At 53.9% G+C, this 22601-nt stretch overlaps 1 protein-coding gene across 6 annotated transcripts in view; it reads right to left on the bottom strand.

The window, feature by feature from the left end:
* Positions 1–14718, bottom strand: part of LOC142823105 (C-type lectin domain family 2 member D-like) — a 250235-nt gene extending 235517 nt beyond the window's left edge. The window contains exons 1-3 of one of the 6 annotated variants that reach the window (XM_075913408.1): positions 14250–14718; positions 1410–1539; positions 622–717 (exon numbers count right to left, since the gene is read on the bottom strand). In XM_075913408.1, coding sequence (XP_075769523.1) covers positions 622–717; positions 1410–1539; positions 14250–14426 — 403 coding nt within the window. In that variant the 5' untranslated portion in view covers positions 14427–14718. Of the gene's footprint in view, positions 1–621; positions 718–1409; positions 1540–7882; positions 8159–9419; positions 9839–14243 lie in introns of those variants that run through there. The other 5 variants (XM_075913407.1, XM_075913410.1, XM_075913412.1 and 2 more) reach the window with 5 other exon arrangements.
* Positions 14719–22601: the final 7883 nt, after the last annotated feature.

Raw genomic sequence — 22601 nt, forward strand, 5'->3', positions numbered from 1 at the left:
AGTGCAAACCCCTGGCACAGATGCGCTGGGGTCACATGTCCTGCTCTGGTCACTGACTGCAGTGGCCACACCAGAGCAGGGCCTGCCCTGCCCCACTGCCGCCCACCTACCTCAGCAGTTTGCACCAAGTCCGCTCTGCCAAAAGAGCCACATGGGCCCAGAGTCACCCCCGTGCAAACAGACGTAGATTCACCCCCCTCGGCCGGCTGCTGAGCCCACCTGGGGGCCAGTGCTCAGACCCCAGAGCAACAGATAAACCCCACCCCAGACATTCTCACAGATCCCCCCCCAAACACACACACACACCCCACACCCCTTCCCCAGGCCAAGGGCAGACACAGCCGGGCCCACGTTCACCAGGAACAGCTGCCCTGGTCACTCACTGGTGGGTGTCATACAGTGCTAATGGGGGTGTCTGTGCTGCACCCCACGGCTCATTTCAGTGATGGGCACCTGCCAGCTTGGCCCTGGGCAGGTTTTGGGAGGAGGAAGGAGCATCCCTCAGGAAGCCTCTGTCCCAGGGGCAGGAGTCGGACAGGCCAGGAGGAGACGCTGTGACTGGGGCAGCCCCAGGGGGAGGGACGTGCAGAGAGGGGGGCAGGGAGGAAGCTGAGAACTCACCTGCCAGGGCAATAACAGCCATGAGGAGACCAAAGATTATGACTGCGGCGACTCTGAGGGCAACTGTCTTGTGTGTCTTGCAGTTACAGTGAGACCCTGAAACAGAGGGACCAGTCAGGCCGCGTCTCACTGACAGCACCAGGCTACGGCTGCCCTAGAAAACGCCCCGTTCTGCCCCTCGCGCTTCCTGCTGGACGCTCTGGGAGAGGCGCCCGGGGGCTCAGGCAGGCTGGGGCTGGCAGAACAGTCCCTCCCCCCTCAGCCCAGCACCCCTTGGCACCGCCAGCCAGGCCGGCACCAGGCCGGTGAGCTCAGGGACACAGAGATAAGGACCCGCATGTTCCCATGGCAAGAGCTCAAGCTGCTCTGCCCCCTCAGCCCAGTGCTGGCTGTGCCCACCCTGCCCAGCGCCCGTCCCCGCACACGGGGTCTCACCCTGGCACCACGCAGCCGAAGGGGGAGAAGGAGCCAGGCTGAGAGGGGCCAGGGCTGCCACAGGGGGTCTGACCCAGCAGCCCAAACCACCCCTGCCTGGCCACATGCCCAGTGCTGTGTGCGCCAGCCAGCCCCTGGGAGCCAGGGATCGGGGCCCTGAGAGCCCCAGAGCTTCCAGCCCCTGCTGCCCACAGACGGGTTGGGCAGAGCCTGCCCCAACCCCGTCAGTCTGTGTCTCTCCAGCCTGGTCCCAGGCAGCAACACCCCGTTATCTGGCTCCTGTCCTGTCTCCAGGAGCCTACTGGCATCAACATGCAGCTCCTGCAGCAGCACATGGCTCTCAGCGCTCCCACCTGCTGTCCCCATGGTCTCTCCACCGCGCTCGGGCTGGGGACGCTGCTGCAGGCGCTGGGCCGGGCTCAGCTCCTCTGGGTGACTGGTCCGATGCAGCAGTAGCAAAGCTCCCTCCCTGTTCCGGACTCCCTGGCAGAGCGGAAACCAAAACAGGCCAAGCAGGAGAGGTCAGGGCAATGCTCCCTCTAATTTTTTCCTTCCATGTGCAGAATCAGTTTTGTTCTTTGGACCAAGGCATGTGCAGATGTGCACCACTGTAAGGGAGCCTGGACAGCCCTCCCATGACCAGAACAACGACTACAGTGCTAGGCCTCATCCCAGCCTTGTCCAAAGTATGGCTCTCCAACACACCACCCTGGGTCTCACTCGAGTCTGGGCACGCACGTATGTACACAGGCCACACCAGAAAGGGTGGGGAAAGTCAGGAGTGCTGCCCAATTATGCAGAACTTGTACAGGACAGCGAGACCAGGCCAAAAAGACCAGAAACAACCTGGTGCTAGGACATGCCGTGTTTTTGATAAGAGAAAAATTCCAGAGACAGGCAGAAAAATATGAATGAAGCTATCGTGGATAGTTCTCTGAAAACGTCCACACAGAGTGCAGCGGCGGTCAAAAAGGCAAATAGGATGTTAGGAATTATTAAGAAAGGGATAGAAAATAAGACCCAGAATATCTTACTGCCCCTGTATAAAACTATGGTACGCCCACATCTTGAATACTGTGTACAGATGTGGTCGCCTCACCTCAAAAAAGATATTTTGGCCTTGGAAAGGGTTCAGAAAAGGGCAACTACAATGATTAGGGGTTTGGACTGGGTCCCGTATGAGGAGAAGCTAAAGCGACTGGGACTTTCAGTTTAGAAAAGAGGAGACAGAGGGTGTGTCTAAACTACATGGCTCCATTGATGGAGCCATGTAGATTAGGCTGATCAGCAGAGGGAAATGAAGCCGCAATTTAAATAATCGCGGCTTCATTTACATTTAAATGGCTGCCGTGCTCTGCTGACCAGCTGATGATCAGTTGTTTGTCGGCAGATCGGGGCAGTCTGGACGTGCTGCGGTTGACAAGGAAGCCTTTGTCGACTGGCGCAGGTAAACCTGGTTTCACGAGGCATACCTGCACCGGTCAACAAAGGCTTCCTTGTCGACCGCAGAGCGTCCAGACTGCACCGATCTGCCGACAAACAGCTGATCATCAGCTGGTCGGCAGAGCACAGCAGCCATTTAAATTTAAATGAAGCCGCGATTATTTAAATCGCAGCTTCATTTCCCTCTGCCAATCAGCCTAATCTACATGACTCCATTGACGGAGCCATGTAGTTTAGACACACCCTGAGGGGGAATATGATAGAGGTCTATAAAATCATGAGTGGTGTGGAAAAAGCGAATAAAAAAAGTTATTTATTAGTTCTCATAATATAAGGACTAGAGGACCCCAAATGAAGTTAATGGGTAGCAGGTTTAAAACTAATAAAAGAAAGTTCTTCTTCACACAGCGTGTAGTCAACCTGTGGAACTCCTTGCCAGAGGAGGCTGTGAAGGCTAGGACTATAACAGAGTTTAAAGAGAAGTTAGATAAATTCATGGAGGTTAGGTCCATAAAAGGCTATTAGCCAGGGGATAGAAATGGTGTCCCTGGCCTCTGTTTGTCAGAGGCTGGAGATGGATGGCACAAGACAAATCGCTTGATCATTGTCTTTAGTCCACCCTTCTGGGGCACCTAGTGCTGGCCACTGTCGGCAGACAAGATACTGGGCTAGATGGACCTTTGGTCTGACCCAGTACGGCCATTTTTATGTTCTTATGTTCTTAAGCACTTTTGCAATATTTTGGCATTGCAAAATGTACCCTAGATATTTGCATAATAGGTATTTTACGCAAAATGTAACTGATTGGTAGATATGACTAGAACAACCAAGTCTCATTTTGCTATGAATTGGGTTTAGTAAGAACAATCAATAGGGCGGAATAAGCAGGATTGACCCACAGGTCCTGCTTTCAATGCAACAAGAAGAAATGGATCCCTTTATGCCGGCGACCCCAGCGCCTGGCGTTCTGACACATGGGAAACAAAGGAAACATGACCCCCTGCCCGGCACTGTAGGTCACATACAGCTGAAGTGTAAGTGAACTAAGCTTAATTGTTGTATTATAACAGTCTTCTACGACTTGCTTTTGCATTGCTTTGTGCTGTATTCATTGCTTTAGATTTTAAACCTTCAATCTTTTAAATTGTACAGTGATTGTTTGGAAGCAGGGCCGGATTAAGCAGGGGGCTAGCTGGGCGGTTGCCCAGGGCACCAATCTATGGGGGGAGGGTGCCTGATTGAAGTGGTAAGGGGCGCCGCACGCCCGGGGACAGAGCTGCACATGCGTTGTGTGCCCACTGCCCGAAGCGCAAGTATGGCTCGGTCCAGCACTGTTTGTAAGGCTTGTAAAACTTAAATAACTGTGTTAACGCCCTCTCCCCCCACACTCCTGCACTCTAGCAAACAGCACAGGAGGGGAGGTGGGGCAGCAGCAACTGCCCAATTAAATCACCAAGTCCAAAGCGGATCCATTTCAGTCAGCCTTGTCCAGTGATGTCTACCGCTGGGGGCACCACGTGCGGTGGCTGACGGAATCATCACACCACCCTGTACGAGCAGCCTAGGAAGCGCATAAACATCACTGTGATTTGGACCGCCAGGCCGTCCCCGACCCGCCAAATGGGGGTGCAAGGTAAAACATTTGGGGACCACTGACATAAGGGATTCAAAGGCCTGTGCAAACCCGACTGAACTATCAAGTCGTTGCACTTGCACAGAACCTATTCTCCACAGGATCTCAAGGAGCTGTAGTATGTAAGATCCTGGAAAAAATGTTGAAGGAGAAAGTAGTTAGAGACATTGAGTCTAATGGCAATTGGGACAAATTACAACATGGTTTTACAAAAGGTAGATCATGCCAAACCAACCTGATCTCATTTTTTGAGAAAGTAACAGATTTTTAGATAAAGGAAATGCAGTGGATCTAATCTACCTCGACTTTAGTAAGGCATTTGATACAGTACCACATGGGGAATTATTGGTTAAATTGGAAAAGATAGGGATTAATATGAAAGTTGAGAGGTGGATAAGCAACTGGTTAAAGGGGAGACTACAGCGGGTCATACTGAAAGGTAAACTGTCAGGTTGGAGGAAGGTTGCCAGCGGAGTTCCTCAGGGATCAGTTTTGGGGCCAATTTTATTTAATCTTTTTATTGCTGATCTTGGCACCAAAAGTGGAAGTGTCCTAATAAAATTTGCAGATGACACAAAGTTGGGAGCTATTGCCAATTCAGAAAAGGATCGGGATATCATACAGGAAGATCTGTATGATCTTGTAAATTGGAGTGATAGCAATAGGATGAAATTTAATAGTGAGAAGTGTAAGGTTATGCATTTAGGGATTAATAACAAGAATTTTAGTTATAAGCTGGGGACACATCAGTTGGAAGTAACGGAGGAGGAGAAGGACCTCGGAGTCCTGGTTGATTATAGAATGACTATGAGCCGCCATTGTGACATGGCCGTGAAAAAGGCTAATATGATCTTGGGATGTATTAGGCGAGGTATTTCCAGTAGGGATAAGGAGGTGTTAGTGCCATTATACAAGGCATTGGTGAGACCCCATTTGGAATACTATGTGCAGTTCTGGTCTCCCATGTTTAAGAAGGATGAATTCAAACTGGAACAGGTACAAAGAAGGGCCACTAGGATGATCCGAGGAATGGAAAACCTGTCTTATGAAAGGAGACTCAAGGAGCTTGGCTTGTTTACCTTAACCAAAAGAAGGCTGAGGGGGGACATGATTGCACTTTTTAAATATATTAGAGGGATAAATACCAGGGAGGGAGAGGAATTATTTAAGTTTAATACCAATGTGGACACAAGAATAAATGGATATAAGCTGGTTAGTAGGAAGTTTAGACTTGAGATTAGACGAAGGTTTCTAACCATTAGAGGAGTGAGGTTCTGGAACGGCCTTCCAAGGGAAGTAGTGGGGGCAAAAGATCTATCTGGTTTCAAGATTAAACTAGATGGGTTTATGAAGGGGATGGTTTGATGAGATAACATGATCTTGGTAACTAATTGACCATTCATTATCAGAGGGAAATAGGTCAATGGAGGGATGATAGGAGTTACTATAGAGAACTTTCTGGGTGTCTGGCTGATGAGTCTTGCCCACATGCTCAGGGTTTAGCTGATCGCCATATTTGGGGTCGGGAAGGAATTTTCCTCCAGGGTAGATTGGCAGAGGCCCTGGAGGTTTTTCGCCTTCCTCTGTAGCATGGGGTACAGATCACAGCTAGAGGATTCTCTGCATCTTGGGGTCTTCAAAGTATTTGAAGGCTTCAATATCTGAGCTATAGGTGAGAGGATTATTCTAGGAGGGGTGGGTGAGATTTTGTGGCCTGCACTGTGCAGGGGGTCAGACTAGATGATCATAATGGTCCCTTCTGACCTTAAAGTCTATGAGTCTATGAGCTTTGGGGTGAGCTGGCTTATAGGGATGTTGTCACATAGACGGCTGCACAATTAACCGACAAATCTGGGCTTATCAGTTAATTTTGTCGACTACACACATTTCCACTCCCCCTCCCTTTGCTGCCTCTGTATCAGAGGGAGCAAAGCGCGGGGGGGAGGGAGGGCAGGGAAGCAGGAGCCAGAGCCAGGTTTAAAATCTAAAGCAATGAATACAGCACAAAGCAATGCAAAAGCAAGTCGTAGAGCCCATGAGGAGCTAGCTTAAAACCCACCACCTGGGTTGATGGTGAGCAACACCCAGGCTGCCCGGGTGGAGGCAGGATAAGGGATGCCCTGAAGGTAAGGTGGTGTGTTGGCTTCTGGCACGGCCTAGAGAATAGGGTGCTTGCTAGGGCAGGTAGCAGCACAGAGGGTCCGAGGGGCCACCTGGAGCTGATCTACATGGGGAGCTCACAAGCTAGCACTGCAGCCTCATGCAGAGGCAGGGGGCAGGGGCAGGAACTGGTACTGGGGGCAGCCGGCTTAAAAGTTGGTTCTCTTAGCACCAACTTCAAGATGCCATTTGCCTCCCCCACACCCGTGCTGCAGCAGGACAGGCAGAGGGATGGGGAGGCTGCTGCTTGGACCCTCCCCTACGGACAGGGGCTACTGCCACTCCATGCTGCTGCCTCTTTATCGGGGTAGAGAGGCGGGGGAGGGGGGGAGGTGGCCCTTGGGAGTGGGGTCCAAGCGCACTGGTTGCCAGGGACTACTGAATAGTAATGTAACTGCTGCTAAGATTTCATGTGATTACGTGACTATTCAATTACACAACATCTAACAACCCTACTTGCTTCCATCCATCCAGAGGGGATGGAGTTAAGGGCACCGGCAGTAACTCACACCCTGCCATGTGCACATAGTCACTTTGTAGCACACCTAGGAATAGACCCCAGGCATCCTGATAGTTCTGGGTTTTCACTACTACACAGCTTTCTCCCCAAGCTGGGATTAAAATGTGTGCTCTGACCACTAGATCGCACTCCCCCAGCCTGGAACAAAGTTCCCTCTAACCTAGTAATAGAGATGTAGCTGTGCTGGTCTGATCTTGTTGAAACAAACCAAGGGCTATGCAGCACTTTAAAGACTAACAAAATATGTTTTATTAGGTGATGAGCTTATCACCTAATAAAACATCTTGTTAGTCTTTAAAGTGCTGCATAGCCCTTGGTTCCCTCTAACCTAGGCACTGCTTCAGTGGAGATCCTGATGTTTCTAAATCCCCTAGGAAAGCCTCACAGGCAAGTTGCCAGCTCTCATGTTCTTTTAGGATAGTTGATGTTAAGTTCCCTGCTCAAAACCATGCCCATGAAGTCACATGCCCTCCCCCCTCACCCCCACTGCCTCCCCCTGTGTGTAAACGTGGGCCATGCCACACTGACCTGAACACACATATTTCCACATTCCTAGTTCCCAGCCTTGGGGGACACCGAAAAGTTCGAGCTTGCGCCCTGGTGCCAGTCCTAAAGGCTGAGGAGCCAGAACGCGAGGGCGGGGGCGGCCCCACGGGATCTGCAAAACTTTTTTTTGGGTCCTGACTCATTTCGAAAGAAGCTTAAAAATGCATAACACAAGGGGGAGAACCCGGAGTCCCTGTGGGGGGGGGGGGGGGGAGCCTGGTGCGCACATTTCAGGGGCTCCATCCTCTAGCCCAGCTCTCTGCCTGCCCCTGCGCCCCGCCGGGGGGGTTACGGTTTAGGTGCCTGGCTCTGGGGCTGATCGGAGCTGGGCGGTTCGGTGTCTCAGCCAGGCCGGGGCGGGAGGAGGCTGCAGCCAGAGGGGCGGGCAGGGAGCGGAAACTCTGCCCCCTGCCCAAAAACACGGCTTGTGCGGCCGCAGCGACGGGAGGAACCCGCCTGGGAAAACCGCAGCAGTAGCGGCCCAGTTGCCTTATCTGTCCCCATCCCTGCGCACAGCCTCGCACCTCCTTATCTGGCCGCAAAACCCACAGAGCCGGCTCGGGGCGGCCGCAGGGGGAGCAGATGGGGGGGCGCCCCGAAACCGGCCCCCCAATTATCCTGGGTCCGCGTCATCCCCTCCCCGACCCACGGGGCGACTCGGCTTCCCCCTCCCCGCAAATCGCCCCTCTCCCAGCGCTGCGCAGCTTCCAGCCTCGTCCCCTAGGTCCGCCCCCTGTCCCCAAGAGCTGCCAGCAGCCCGGGATGGGGCGGGCCCCGCTCCCCTTCCCCCACCGCCCCCAGTTCGGGTCTCCCCCCGCTCCCCTTCCCCCCACCGCCCCCAGTTCGGGTCTCCCCCCCGCTCCCCTTCCCCCCACCGCCCCCAGTTCGGGTCTCCCCCCCGCTCCCCTTCCCCCACCGCCCCCAGTTCGGGTCTCCCCCCGCTCCCCTTCCCCCACCGCCCCCAGTTCGGGTCTCCCCCCCGCTCCCCTTCCCCCCACCGCCCCCAGTTCGGGTCTCCCCCCCCCCGCTCCCCTTCCCCCCACCGCCCCCAGTTCGGGTCTCCCCCCCCCCCCCCGCTCCCCTTCCCCCCACCGCCCCCAGTTCGGGTCTCCCCCCCCACCCCGCTCCCCTTCCCCCCACCGCCCCCAGTTCGGGTCTCCCCCCCCCCGCTCCCCTTCCCCCCACCGCCCCCAGTTCGGGTCTCCCCCCCCCCCGCTCCCCTTCCCCCCACCGCCCCCAGTTCGGGTCTCCCCCCCCCCCCGCTCCCCTTCCCCCCACCGCCCCCAGTTCGGGTCTCCCCCCCCCCGCTCCCCTTCCCCCCACCGCCCCCAGTTCGGGTCTCCCCCCCGCTCCCCTTCCCCCCACCGCCCCCAGTTCGGGTCTCCCCCCGGCTCCCCTTCCCCCACCGCCCCCAGTTCGGGTCTCCCCCCCCCCGCTCCCCTTCCCCCCACCGCCCCCAGTTCGGGTCTCCCCCCCCCCCGCTCCCCTTCCCCCCACCGCCCCCAGTTCGGGTCTCCCCCCCGCTCCCCTTCCCCCCACCGCCCCCAGTTCGGGTCTCCCCCCCGCTCCCCTTCCCCCACCGCCCCCAGTTCGGGTCTCCCCCCCGCTCCCCTTCCCCCCACCGCCCCCAGTTCGGGTCTCCCCCCCCCGCTCCCCTTCCCCCCACCGCCCCCAGTTCGGGTCTCCCCCCCCCCCGCTCCCCTTCCCCCCACCGCCCCCAGTTCGGGTCTCCCCCCCGCTCCCCTTCCCCCACCGCCCCCAGTTCGGGTCTCCCCCCCCCCCCGCTCCCAGTTCGGGTCTCCCCCCCGCTCCCCTTCCCCCCACCGCCCCCAGTTCGGGTCTCCCCCCCCGCTCCCCTTCCCCCACCGCCCCCAGTTCGGGTCTCCCCCCGCTCCCCTTCCCCCCACCGCCCCCAGTTCGGGTCTCCCCCCCGCTCCCCTTCCCCCACCGCCCCCAGTTCGGGTCTCCCCCCCGCTCCCCTTCCCCCACCGCCCCCAGTTCGGGTCTCCCCCCCGCTCCCCTTCCCCCACCGCCCCCAGTTCGGGTCTCCCCCCCGCTCACCAGCCCCTCGGCGGCTGAGCCCGGCCAGGGCTTTCCTAGGAAAAGGGAAGAGAAACAGGATTTCAAGCCCGCCCCGTCCCGCCCCCCCCCCCATGCAAAACTTCCTTGCAGCCCACCCGAGCGGAACCAACAGCTGCGCCTGCTGCGGCCCTTCCCCCCTGCGCCGGGCGGAGACCCGCCTGTCCGCCCGGGACCCGGCCTGGCTGCTGCCGCTGGGCGGGAGGGGTCGCTCCCCCGTTGCAGTTTCCTTCGGGCTTAGGGGCACCAGTATCCTCTTCCCTCTGCCCCTCCCTGTAGGGTTGCTGCCTCCCACAGGCGCCCTGTGTGACCGTGTGTGTAGCAGGCCGGGCTGGGGGCTGTAACTGGCCCGCAGGAGACAAGAGCAGCTCCCTTGTGAGTGGTAAGTGCTAATAAGGGAGGGGGAGGAGGCTGCCCCCCCCCCCCCCACGCCAGAGTCTGATTTGATCCCTCCAAGAAGTTCTCCCTTCCCCACGCACCCCTGGGTTATGGGGCTTGGCTTGTGCCCGCTGATCTGTGTCAGCTGGAGGGGGTTGCAGTGAGGAGGGGCAAAGTGCACATGCAAGGAGGAGTTTAGTGCAGGAGCCCCTACAGCCTGAGCAAAAAGCCGCTGGGTTCCAGCTGAGGCTGTGGCCTTCCTTGTTCTGTTTTCTAAGTGCCACTGCGTGGGACCCTGACCCACACTAGGGGTGGGAGTTTCACACAGGCCGGCTCCACAGTGATGCTCTGGTGCTGGGGGAAAGGAAGAGGATGGAACAGCTGTGCCACAGAAGCCCCACTGCTCCTCTCTTCAGCCCCACACGTGATGGAAGGGCTTTCCAGGGGCACTATGGGATGCCAAGGCTGCTGTAGCCAGCACGTCCCTGCTCACACACTCGGGCTACGTCTAGACGGAAGGCTTCTTTCAGAACTGGATGGCAGGAGGCTTCCTGGGAGCGGGGTTGGGAGCGCACTGGCTGCCAGCCCTGCCCTGGGGACCATCGAATTGTTGTGTAACTGTTAGAATTTCATGCGGTTACATGATTATTCGGTTACACGGTATCGAACAGCCCTTGTTATTGCACATGCCACAAGAGACATAGTGCTCTCCAGCTTGCCTGCCCGGGATTGGGGAGGGCCCATTTTCATTAAGCGGCCATTTAAAGAAGTAAAGTAAGAATTCATCATTCATGTTATTTCACCCCCAGTTGGCTCTTCACAGTCCCTGCACCACCACGTGTCCTTCCTCCTCCAGGGTCAGCAAATCAAAATGAAACACCATGAGCTCTTCACCCGTCCTCGTCCAAAGTCCTCACTCCAGCTTCTCCCCTTCATTCTGGGGTGCACAAAGTCCATAATCCCAGCTACAGGGTCTGTGTCACCTTCTTCCCAAGATGCAGGGGACAAGGAGACAGTGCCGAACTGGTGTTACTTGGGGGTCCTGCTCCTGTACCTCCCACCCTGTGCTCTGCCCTTCTTGCCCCATGCAGAGTCCTTGACGGGAGTCTTCTTGATGGGGAGCCTCCACACAGTAAACCTTGGGGTTAACGCCCCCATTGAGATGCACGGAGCAGCACCCCCCAACTCAAAGTGATCATGTCAGGTGGTCTGTAGACTCAGGCGGATGTTTCTGTGTCATTGACTCTCAAGTTATAATTCCAAGTTTTTCTTCCCAAGGACTCAATTTAACCCCCCTCCCCCCCATTTAGATTATCAAACGGCTCCAGGATCCAGGGCTCCAATAATATTTATGTCTTTATCTGGTCTTAATCAATCCCACCCACAGACTCACTCCTCATCTGCCATTACTTGTGTGAAAAGGATGTTTTAGGGCCTGGCCTGTATATGTCAAATGAGCACTAATTTAGTTGTAAGTGGAAAAGGAAGGCAGCATTGTCAAGATACGGGAGATGTAAATGAAAAACCAGAATTTGATTGGATGACCAATAATAACCCTGCTTTTAGGGAAGTAAAAGAAACAAAGACAGCCAAAGCAACAAAGTGCTGATAACCCCAAATAAGAGGTAATCAAAAGTAAAAAAGGCAGAAGGAGGCAACAAAAAACTAACGTCAGCATAGTCAGGCGAGAGGAAATATACCGAAACGGGTATGTAAGGGTGAACTAAACAGACCGAAAGTGGACGGGTTGCGAATCTGAAAAAGCCAGGTCTGATCAACCAGGGCGTTGAATCTCATTACTGCTCGTAAGCTCCGAAAGGGGAACACCGGTCATAAGTTGCAACGAAAAATCCGAAAAGAAAGACATAAAGAAAAGAATATCTCCTGAATCTAAACAATGCGTCTATCCATCTTAATGTAAGTATTATATAGGTATGTCTGATAACTCCACAAACTGTTCAAAGGTATCTTTGGAGGGTATAGCTGTAGGAAGGTTTATTTTTCTCGTCTTAGTTGTATTTTTTTTCTAATCTTGATTTGTATGTTACGCTGTCTTAAACGAATTCAAGATAGTGAATTGATTTAAATGAAAAATTAATTATAAAAGTAAATAGAAATAAAGTCTTGTGTTAACCCCAAAAGGAAGTATTCCTCTGTCTGTGGTTTCAAATCCTTTAAAGAACCAAACACCGGTTACTGAAAACTTGGACAGGACAGATTTATAGCCAGGACAGATTTATAACTTTTCTGTACCCCACCTCTCAAGACTTGCCAGCTCCCTGGGACCCTGCTCTCACTTAAGGCAGTACAAACTGCTCACGTGATTCATGTCTGGTTCTGAGATTCCTGACCCCTCCCTCTCTGTCAGACATCCCAGCCGAAGACAGACAGCTGTATCCTCCTCAGTAATCAGACAAACTGACTGTCATTAATTGGGACAGATGGTGAGCTGGTCTCTGAGCTGGATATGAGGGGAGAGAGCAGAAAGATCCTCTAAAGAACCAACCTAGGGTGTGTCTAGACTACATGCCTCCTTCGATGGAGGCATGTAGATTAGCCAGATCGGAAGAGGGAAATGAAGCCGCGATTAAAATAATCGCGGCTTCATTTAAATTTAAATGGCTGCCCCGATCTGCCGATCAGCTGTTTTTCGGCAGATCGGGGGAGTCTGGACGCGATGCCCCGACAAAGAAGCCTTTCTTCATCGACACAGGTAAACCTGGTTTCACGAGGCTTACCTGTGTCGATGAAGAAAGGCTTCTTTGTCGGGGCATCGCGTCCAGACTCCCCCGATCTGCCGAAAAACAGCTGATCGGCAGATCGGGGCAGCCATTTAAATTTAAATGAAGCCGCGATTATTTTAATCGCGGCTTCATTTCCCTCTTCCGATCTGGCTAATCTACATGCCTCCGTCGAAGGAGGCATGTAGTCTAGACACACCCCTAGAGAGAACCAAGGTTGGGAACAGAGTTTGTTGGAGGAAGAGGTGAGTGACTGGAGACTACGTATCTGATCTGTCAATGCGCAGGGAGACGCTGTCCATAGGCCCCGGGAATGTTCCTGCAAAGGAAATCACAGGATTTTATTAACAAAGAGCAAAAGAGTTCTTGCGCACGGACCTGCCAGGGTAGACGTAGCCCTTGTGTGTTTGGCTTGTGCTCTGAGTTACACCAGGGGCTCCAGCAAGGCCTAGGATGTGGGCCGGGCCAATGCTTCCCACTTGGCTGCAAAGAGCGAAACGGAGCCAATGGGAGCCACGAGGCTCTGGGGCCCCGGTGCTGGTAAACAAACAAACCAGGCCGGCCAGTTAAAGAGTTTCTCAAAGCGACTCCACGGAACACTTTCCGAAACACTGCTCTAGATGTCTGGGAAAGAGAAGAAACCTCCCACCATTCCCCCCCAAAAAGAGAGCTATGGCCACAAAAAGGAGGAGGGGGGATAAAAAAAAGGAGGGGGGATATTATCTAAGTGGGAGCCTAAGAAAAGCCACTACATTCACTCCAAGCTGACCTGACTGATTCTAAGTAAAAGATATTCAAGTACATCTTGTGAACACCTGCCAGCTAACTCTTAGGACTCATGACAGCTTTAATTCCCTTGCCAGTGGACGCTGGTGAACAAACCCCCTCCCCTCCCCCCCCCCCACACATACATAATATTCATAAGTGTCATGGATGGTAACATACATCTACAGATACTCTACAAACATCCATTTTAAATTTTAAAGGAAGGGGGGGAATCCATTTTAAATGTACTTGGATTCATGATAACATTTTTAAAATAACCTCATTTCAAATGAAATCTGAATTCAATGCAGAGGTGTAAGGCCTAAAGTTATAATCTCGTAAAATGTTTCAATAACTGTGCTGAATCCATGAGCCTGTGTCAGAAACTCTGAGATTAAGGCTCTTTCAACAGAAAAACAATTGGGGGAAACTGCAGAACAATGGCTGTTGGGTGACTGATTCTGTAGGAATTCAGAAAGAACTTCTAGACAGAATGTGACGGACCGGGCCGTGTCTGGGCACAGCTGAGGGCGTCCGCTCAGGGCGAATTGCTCAAATCCGGGGCTCCTTACAGCCCCCAGACTGGTGACCTCTCCAAACAGGCCACAAACCAGTCCCACAGAGCGCTTCAGCTGCCTGCCTGAAGCCTCACGAGCAAAACCCCTCCGACACCCCAGCAATATCCGTGCCCCAGATGGCCCCGGGCCTCATACACAGGTGGGGGGTCCTAGCACCCAATCCCACCTACCCCGAACAAATTCTGTCCGGTTCCAAGAAACCAGCCAGAGATCCCTGGTCAATTTACCCTCTGGACCTTACCCACAAATCACGCTGGGCCAATCCTTTAGAATCTATATCTAAAGGTTTATTATTACAAGAAAGAAAATCATGAGAGTCAGGTTGTTAAAGGATAGTACGTTACATGCACCGAATCTCCCAGTTCTCGATGCAGGCTGTAGCAGAGATGTACAGCTGCTGGTTTAAAAGTTCTTGTTGCACATCCTAGCATCAGGATGGGTTCACAGGTCTTCCGGGCTCTTCGATCCCTGCAATGCTGCCTCTGGGATGAAGTGCTGAGCTGAGAACAAAATGGCATCGACCACATGGCCTCTTTATCTCCTTCCTGGCCTCTTCTAGTATGTAGCAGGTCACCTGGTCAGAGGCCAATCTCTGTGTTCCCTGCTGGCTGCTCTCAGGTGACAGCCCCCATTCTTTAGGTGTGTCCTTGGCCCATTGAGAGCCATTGTTCCACAGGGCCTCGGTAATTAGCATGTCCACAGGCCCGGCCCTGCCCAATGCTTAACCACATGCAGGGAAATCTTCAGTGTTCATACAAGTACATGCTAATAATTGCACACACAGACATTATACAAACACATGAACAGCGTACATAGGATTATTAGATAATAAGCTTCTATTCAATACCTCACATGGCCCCCTCCTATACCATTTGTGGGGCCAACACCCCCACCTATGGGTGCATCAGTGATCTGGCTGCTTCCCTCAAGATCCAGCAACGTGACACAGAAATACCCAATAGCAAAGTTAAATTGCAGGCAGTGAAGAGGTGCATTTCCTCCACCTCATTTACTTGTCAAAACTCTCAACTCAAAGTACCATGACAAATACCAAAGGGTATGTCTACACTGCCTCCCTAGTTCAGATTTAAATATCCCAGGCTTTATTTGCATGTTCCCGGGTGCCGCCATTTTTAAATGCCCCGTAGTTCGAACTCCCTGCCCGTGGCTGCATGCGGCATGGACTAGGTAGTTCGAATTAAAGCTCCTAATTTGAACTACCATTACTCTTCCTGCAAGGAGGTTTAATGGTAGTTCGAATTAGGAGCTTTAATTCAAACTACCTAGTCCATGCCGCGTGTAGCCGCAGGCAGGGAGTTCGAACTACGGGGCATTTAAAAATGGCGGCACCCAGGAACATGCAAATGAAGCCCGGGATATTTAAATCCCGGGCTTCATTTGCAAGTTTGAATGCCTACATTAGCCACCCTAGTTCAAACTGGGGTGGCAGTGTAGACATACCCAAACTGCTTTGCAAGATGTGTCATGCTATGACATGAGTATTTAATAAGTCATCCTGATAACCATAATAAATGTCAGGGCGAGAGGTGACTCACTCAACCAGTGCATTTTTCTAATTACACTTCAAAGAAAGTCGTTGGAAAATTAGCTTAGCACCTTGCATCAGAGTAAGCTGAAAATCAGCTTTCTACTAGGGATGTGCATGTGAATTCGAGTCCATTGTTAACCGATGAACCTGGGCAACAGTTTTAGTTGCATATTTATTATGCAAATAAAATGTTACCGGTCTGCCAAGAGTCCTGGCCCCCAGAGCTGCTGCAAACAGCCAGCTTTAGCTCCATCAGCTCCCCCACTCCCCTCCTTAGAGCCTCCCCACCTCCCCGTGCTGACCACGTGGCTCTGGCCCCGGCTGGCACAGCCCAAGAAGCGGTGGGCACCTGCCATGTAGCTCTGGTTCTGGTCCCGGAGGGTGTTGCTGGAGCAGCCACAGACTGCCCACCACACAGGGGTCACAGGAGCAGCTGTGGGGCACCCACCATGGGGCTCTGGCTCCGGCCAGAGCTGCAACTGCAGCCATGAGCCACCCGTCATGCCAAGGCTGCCGGAGAAGTCGCAGGCCGCCCGCCATGCGGTCCACAGCTCCAGCCCTGGGGAAGGGCTGAAGCTAGGGCCAGGGCCAGGGCCATGTGGTGAGTTCCCCAGCTGCCCGCCCCAGAGTAGCTGAGCAGCCACTGCATGGCTCTGTTGAGCTGGATGAGCCTCAGAGTGAACACTGGCTGGGTGTTGTTCCCTAGTCGTGGCCCCCTGAGCCTCCAGGCCCGTGGCCAGATGCCAGCGGTTCACAAACCAGCAGAGGTCTGCGAACCAGTGGTTGGGAACTGCTGCCCTAAAGGTCTTTGCACTTGCACAGAACCTGCTCTCCACAGAGCTCAAGGCGTTTTGGATGAGCTTGCTACAGCCATGGCGGAGAGGATGGAATTAAGGCATCGGCAGTAAGCACCCCCCTGCTACGTCCACAGAGTCACTGAGTCAGTAGCAGCTGTAGGAACAGAACCCAGGCACCTGAACTCAGCCCTGTGGTTTAACGGTTACACAGCTCTCTCCCACAGCTGGGTTCAAACTGTGTGCCCTAGACAACCTCCCCTCTTCTAGTCACAAAGTGGCAACTACTGCTGGACAAATCACATTATTTATTTGCTCTTCAGCCCAGTGGACCCCTCATCTTGGGAAGGAGAGAAGAAGTCTTCTTTCTGCCCACTATCTTCCCCACATCATCCTAAGGGAAATTATATTTCAAAGCAATACCCCTTTCTACTAAGATCATGTCACAACATGACCTGTTCCCCATCATGAGGACACAACATCTGTGATGTGGTCACTGGAACCACCTATCTGCAGCCAGTGCTAGCTAAGTCCTGGTGACTGTCGGTCTGGCAGGGCCAGCAGAGCCCTTCCTAAGGGCAATTTCAAAGCAGCTCCCTCGATTACAGCTCAGGTGCAGTTTGGCTACGTGGGGTGATCAGGGAAACCCCCCTTTCAGTATCATCGGATGGCGAGTTGTGTCTGAGCCGTGTTCCAATGAACCAGTGTCCTTGGCTCTGCTTTTATCCCCAGGTTAGCAGGTGCCGACCAAACCAACTCCAGGTGCTGAAGGATCCTGGCTCCGTGTCTCTTCCCTGCTGCCCGGTGAGGGCTGGGCTGGCGGGTTCCAGTGGAGAGAATTGCCACGTCACTCAGGCTGGCTGGTGTCGCTGGTTTATCTGCCCAGCCCCAGCCCTGCGCAGCCGGGGCAGGTGGAGCCGACAGAGCTGGGGCTGCCCTGGTCTCTCTGCAGCCACTGTTGGCTGAAGACTCCCAAAGCCCCTGACACACACAGGGAGGCGTGTGCTAGAGGGGGCCAGTTCCATGGTCAGAGAGTGGGGCCAGGCCCCCGGCTATTGTGCCCTGGGGCAGCTCCACTGAAATCCCTGAGCCCAGCCCCCCAGCTGGTGAAAGGAGCCAGCGCCCCTCTGGGGTCTGATCCTCAGCTCTGATTGTTCCCATGTGTGGAACAATGTCCCATCTTTCTAATAAAGAGACAGGCATGATCCCTGCCCCTATGCAAATACTAAGAAGTTGTTATAGTTCAATGTGAGAGCCTGGAATTTTACAATGGGGGCAGTTCCTGCTGTCTGCCCTCGGGGGGTTGCCCCCACAGTCCTTATAACCTCTGACAGCAGTAGGGTGGCCCACTCAGCTGATCCAAAGGGAGCTTCCCATCTCTAACAGCCACCAACTTCAGCAGAGGGGCAGGACATTGCTGTACTGGACAGCAACGCAATAACCTGCCCCTCCCTCACCCCCATTAGTTACAAGCGGCAGCTTGTATCTTGCCACAGAAGGGTAGAGTCCGTCGCTCTCCAGGTTCTTGTGTGATACTGACAGTCTCTGAACGGGCCCATCAATGGGCAGGATTCAGAAAGGACCATCAAGGAGTTCTTGTGGCAGAGAGCTCCATGGGCCAGTTATGCCTGGTGAGAAAACACATTCCATCCTTGAATTGCATTTCTCTACCTTTGAGTGAGGGGAGTGGTTCAGAACAGCCTTTTGAGGGAACAGGACAAGCTAACCCCAATCCTGCCCCCTTAGTGGAAATGGTCTGAAACTGCATTTCAATCAGGCAACAGACAGATACAAGGACAGCTAACTATACAAAGTCATTTTCTTACAGCTCATCTAGGCTATTAGCAGATCAGTGGGGTAAGGAGAGGGCATAACTTTTAAATTGCCACCCCCTATTTTGTCCATAACTAGGCTGAGCAGAGTTTTAGGTTTATCTATCATTGATAGAGAATATTGATTTTTCAGCATTCCTTTTAACATTTTCACAGCTGCACAAAATTGGAGCTCAGACAATTATTTAGTGAGACCCTGATGCACGGATTCAAGCAAGTAATGCATTGTAAGCCATTAAAACAAAATCTAACCTCACAGTAAATATCCTTCAACCAACAAATCAGACCTGTGTTTAGCTCTTCATTCACCAGGGCATCTGTAACAAGCCTCATTCAGAAATAGGCCGGTGACTGCAAAGTTTGGAAGCAGTATTTCTCATATCTACATTTTGATCACCTGCAACAGAAATATAGTATTTGTACAGTGTGTGTGAAATTGATGTTTGCCAACTTTACCAAGAGACAGCTAATTCTCCCCAAGCATAACATGTCACAAGGAGAGGAGCTGGGATGCAGAAAATGCAGCAGTTTCCCCAATTAAGACAATTTCCCAAACTGGACAGTCCCTACTAGAAAGAATCAATAGACACAAATCAGCTATTCCTAAAGAGAATATACAGAAACCTGTTGGGAACACTTCAATCTACCTGGTCACACTTAAAAGATCTCCAAGTGGTTGTCTTGTTATAGACACAGAGAAGGGTTGGCATTACAATTCAGCCACAAATGTAATTCACACTTATGGTGTCAATTAAGATAACGGAAGTCTGGAATATTATCAGCCAAACAATAAAGGTGCCAAAGAGCTTCCCCGCTTATCACCCTGATTAGCCATTCATTAACTCATAAATAGCTGTTCTTTCCTTTCCTCTCCCTCTCCCTCGCCCCAGCTTCTGTACTTAATCTGATTTGGCAGTTTTATAATGTGTTCACTTTTTTCATTGTATCCCTCTGGTATATATGGTCATGCCAATTCTCTTCCAGAATATGATCTGAGGAAGTGGGTCTGGCCCACGAAAGCTCATCACCTATTAAACCATCTTGTTAGTCTTTAAAGTGCTACATAGTTTTCCTTTTGTTTTAGCAAGATCAGACTAACACAGCTACCTATTACTAATCTCCATGCTTTGTTAGTCTATAAAGTGCTACCAGACCGTTTGTTGTTTTTTTAACTTTATCCCCATTAAGAGTTTAGGTGCACATACTAAGAGCCCATTTCTCCCTGCCCAAACCCTTGTACCAGCCCTGCCCACTGCCAGGGGCTGTGAAAGGCCCCTGGGTTAGAATTCTCCCCTCGCTGCCACTCACCTGCCTCCCCACCAGCCCACGGGCAGCTATACCCGGCCTGGGACAGTGCCAGCATGACACAGAGAAAGATCTGCTTTCTGCAAGCAGGGAGCAAAAAGCAAACAGCATTCCTCTCTAGATTAATGATCTCTGGGCTGTGTCCCTGCAGAGCCCTTGCTAAGCATCTCCCCCGCTCCCACACACACACATACACACACACTCCAATCAACCTCCCCCACGATCCCCTTTGCCCAAGTGGGGCGTGTCCCCATACTGTTGGCAGGATCCAGGCTGCACGGTGGGGGATCATGGTGAAACCCACAGGGGTGCACACGACCTTGGAGGAGCAATTTTGTAAGTAACTTGAGTCCAGCCCGAGGAGCTGCCAACACTCCAGGGTCCCTGTCACAGAGCACAGCAGCGGCTTCCCAGCCGGTGTGCAGGAAGGACCGGGGGCCAGGCAGCTGGGAATTAAAGGGAGAGCAGGGTCCCAGAGAGGGTGACTAATAGCAGCTGGCCCTAGCCACCAAACAGAGCCCAGAGACAGCAAGTGGGGGGGGGGGCGGTTTGCCCAGGGTTGGCCCCCCTGTCCTGGGAATCCTGGCAACCAGCTGCAGGTGGCTGGGCAAATGAACTCAAACTCAACTAGAGACAAGGAGGAGAGAAGACAATGGGGCTAACCCGATGTCACCACCCCCAGACAGCTCCCTGCCAGCAGCGTCCTCATCTGCTCAGCAACCATCCCAGTGTCTTACCACCCTCCTCGGAAAATACCTTTTCCTACTATCCAACTTAGACCTCCCCCACTGCAAGTTGAGACCATTGCTCATCTGCAACCACCAAGAACACACTGGCTCCACCCTCTTTGGAACCTCCCTTCAAGTGATTGAAGGATGCTATCAAGTCCCCCCTCTCTTCTCCGGTGGTCGCAGCTCCTAGTCCCAGCACGTCTGGACTTGTTGCATCAGTTATAAATGTAAAGTAAAAATAAAAATAAAAAAAAATTGCTTGAGCTCTGGCACTCCTTTCATCACAAATGAACCACCTGGACTCGGTCCCGTCCCCTCCTTGCTGCGTCCACTTTGCTGGTGTGTGCAGGCAGGGAGGGTTGGCTGGAATCTGTCCCTTTCAGTCCCCTCCAGGGATGGAGGGAGCTGAGGTGGGAGGCAGACGTCTGGCCTTGGTTCCTTTAATCCCTTATAGTTAGGGTGGCAGACACCTTGCCTTGCTCTGCTGCCTGCATTCAGTACCCACCGAAGAGATGTCAGTGCAGGGAGAGACCGTGAGCTAAGGTGGGGGATGGGGGGGGGAGGTAGGGAAGAGCCAGGTTATGGGGGTGAAATGAGCAGGTGGAAGTGGGTGCTGGAATGCCCTGGTGGCTCCCCTCAATGAGCGCACACACACATACACACACCCCGCGGGTGCTACAGGCTCTTTTGATCTGAGCTCTTTTGTGCTTTGTCTGGTGAAGTCACAGAGCCCTACTGGGTGGGACTTGTGCCAAGAGAGATTACCATGGCGTGGAGCTCTGGGAGATGGGGGGGGGGGGTTCAGCATGTTGGACGCTGAAGGGTCAGCTCATTGGGCAGGGGGTGACACCCCTCAGGCAGGGCCTAGAGAGCCTCCCCCCCAAGAATGTGCCCAGGGACCCCAAGATTGGGGCAGTGGACGGGCATCTGATGTGGTCCCATTCTTTGTCTTGATTTTATCCCTTCCCTTCTGGCCATCCCAATGGACTCAGATCTCTGCAAATCGCCTCCTGCTGCTGCAGAGCCTCCAGCTTCTCCCCAACCCTGATTGGTTAATTTTGTGTCCTGCCACCCCCACCTCCACCTGTCCCCAGCCCTCCTGTTAGTTGTGATCCTGCCCAGCCCCCACCTCCGCCTGTCCCCAGCCCGGCTGTTAGTTCTGTCTCAGCCCACCCCCCACCTCCGCCTGTCCCCAGCCCGCCTGTTAGTTCTGTCTCAGCCCACCCCCCACCTCCGCCTGTCCCTAGCCCGCCTGTTAGTTCTGTCTCAGCCCACCCCCCACCTCCGCCTGTCCCCAGCCCGCCTGTTAGTTCTGATCTTGCCCAGCCCCCACCTCTGCCTTTCAGTGCCTGTCTATTCTCTGGGGCTGCAGTAGGTTTCTCCCACCTCCCTTCTCCAGATCTGCGAGGAAGCTGGAGGAGCTTCTGGGATCATAGAGATGAGGAGCCAGGGGCTGAGCAGGGGGGAATCCTCTAGGGTTATAGATGCCAGAGAGGCTGATTTCAGGGATACAGTTGGAGCCAGTCGCCTGTGTCCCACACCCAGATCCAGGGTCGGATTCTCTCCCCAGGGAGGGAGCCCAGAGGGAAAGTGAAGATCGGGGCCTCGGCTGTAGCATCGATAAATGTCACCTGCCCCTGGTCACAGTCCAGACAAACCCAGATCCTGCTGGGGGGGCTCAGGGTCAGGAGGGTCACAGGGGCAGTGAGAGTCCGGAACTGTTCCCAGTGCCGCTCCACAGCCCAGATCCCGCCTTTAGGGGTCAAGCTGATCCATCCCTTCCTGTTCACCGACTCTCTGGCCACCCCCACACCCCAGTATCGCCCAACCCCCACCTCCACCTCCCAGTAATGTCTCCCCGAGGTGAAGCCCTCACGGCCCAGCACACAGCGCACGGTGTCAAATCTCTCCGGGGTGTTGGGCTGTTGCTGTGATACGGAGTCACAGCTCACCCATTTCCCATCCTCCGACAGGATGAGGTTGGGATGGGCCGTGTCTGGATCCAGAGTCACGTTGCCTGGGGGGAGAGATTCAGAGCGTGAGGGGCAGGGTTTGTGATTCCCCCTGTGACACGTCTCCCCCGCATGGCACGTCTGGGCTCGGCTCCTTTCCCGCCGCACTGGGGCTCTGGGCCGAGCTCCGATCTGCCCCCCACCAGGCTGCTCAGCCTCCGGCCCGGCGCCCAGACCCCGCAGAGCCAGCAGGGAGGGGCAGGGACTGGCCCCAGCTGGGCTGGGTGGGAAGAGGCTGAACAAGGCGAGTCCTGCACTGGGGGTGCCCAGGCGCCGTGCGGAGGGAACGGGGGTGTCTCTGTCCCAGCCATGGCAGGAGGCTGACTCAGGGGTGACAGAGGGAAGAGGGGCCCCAGGGAGCTGAGGGGGGTCCCAGCGGGGGCTGGGCGGACGGAGAGAGAAGCTGAGCTCACGCGGGGGGAGAGGAAAAGGGGAACAGGACCAGAGCTCTGCTCTCAGCAGCTCCCCAGCTGCCTGCA

Source organism: Pelodiscus sinensis, chromosome 32, assembly GCF_049634645.1.
Source record: "Pelodiscus sinensis isolate JC-2024 chromosome 32, ASM4963464v1, whole genome shotgun sequence".
Taxonomy (NCBI): domain Eukaryota; kingdom Metazoa; phylum Chordata; order Testudines; family Trionychidae; genus Pelodiscus; species Pelodiscus sinensis.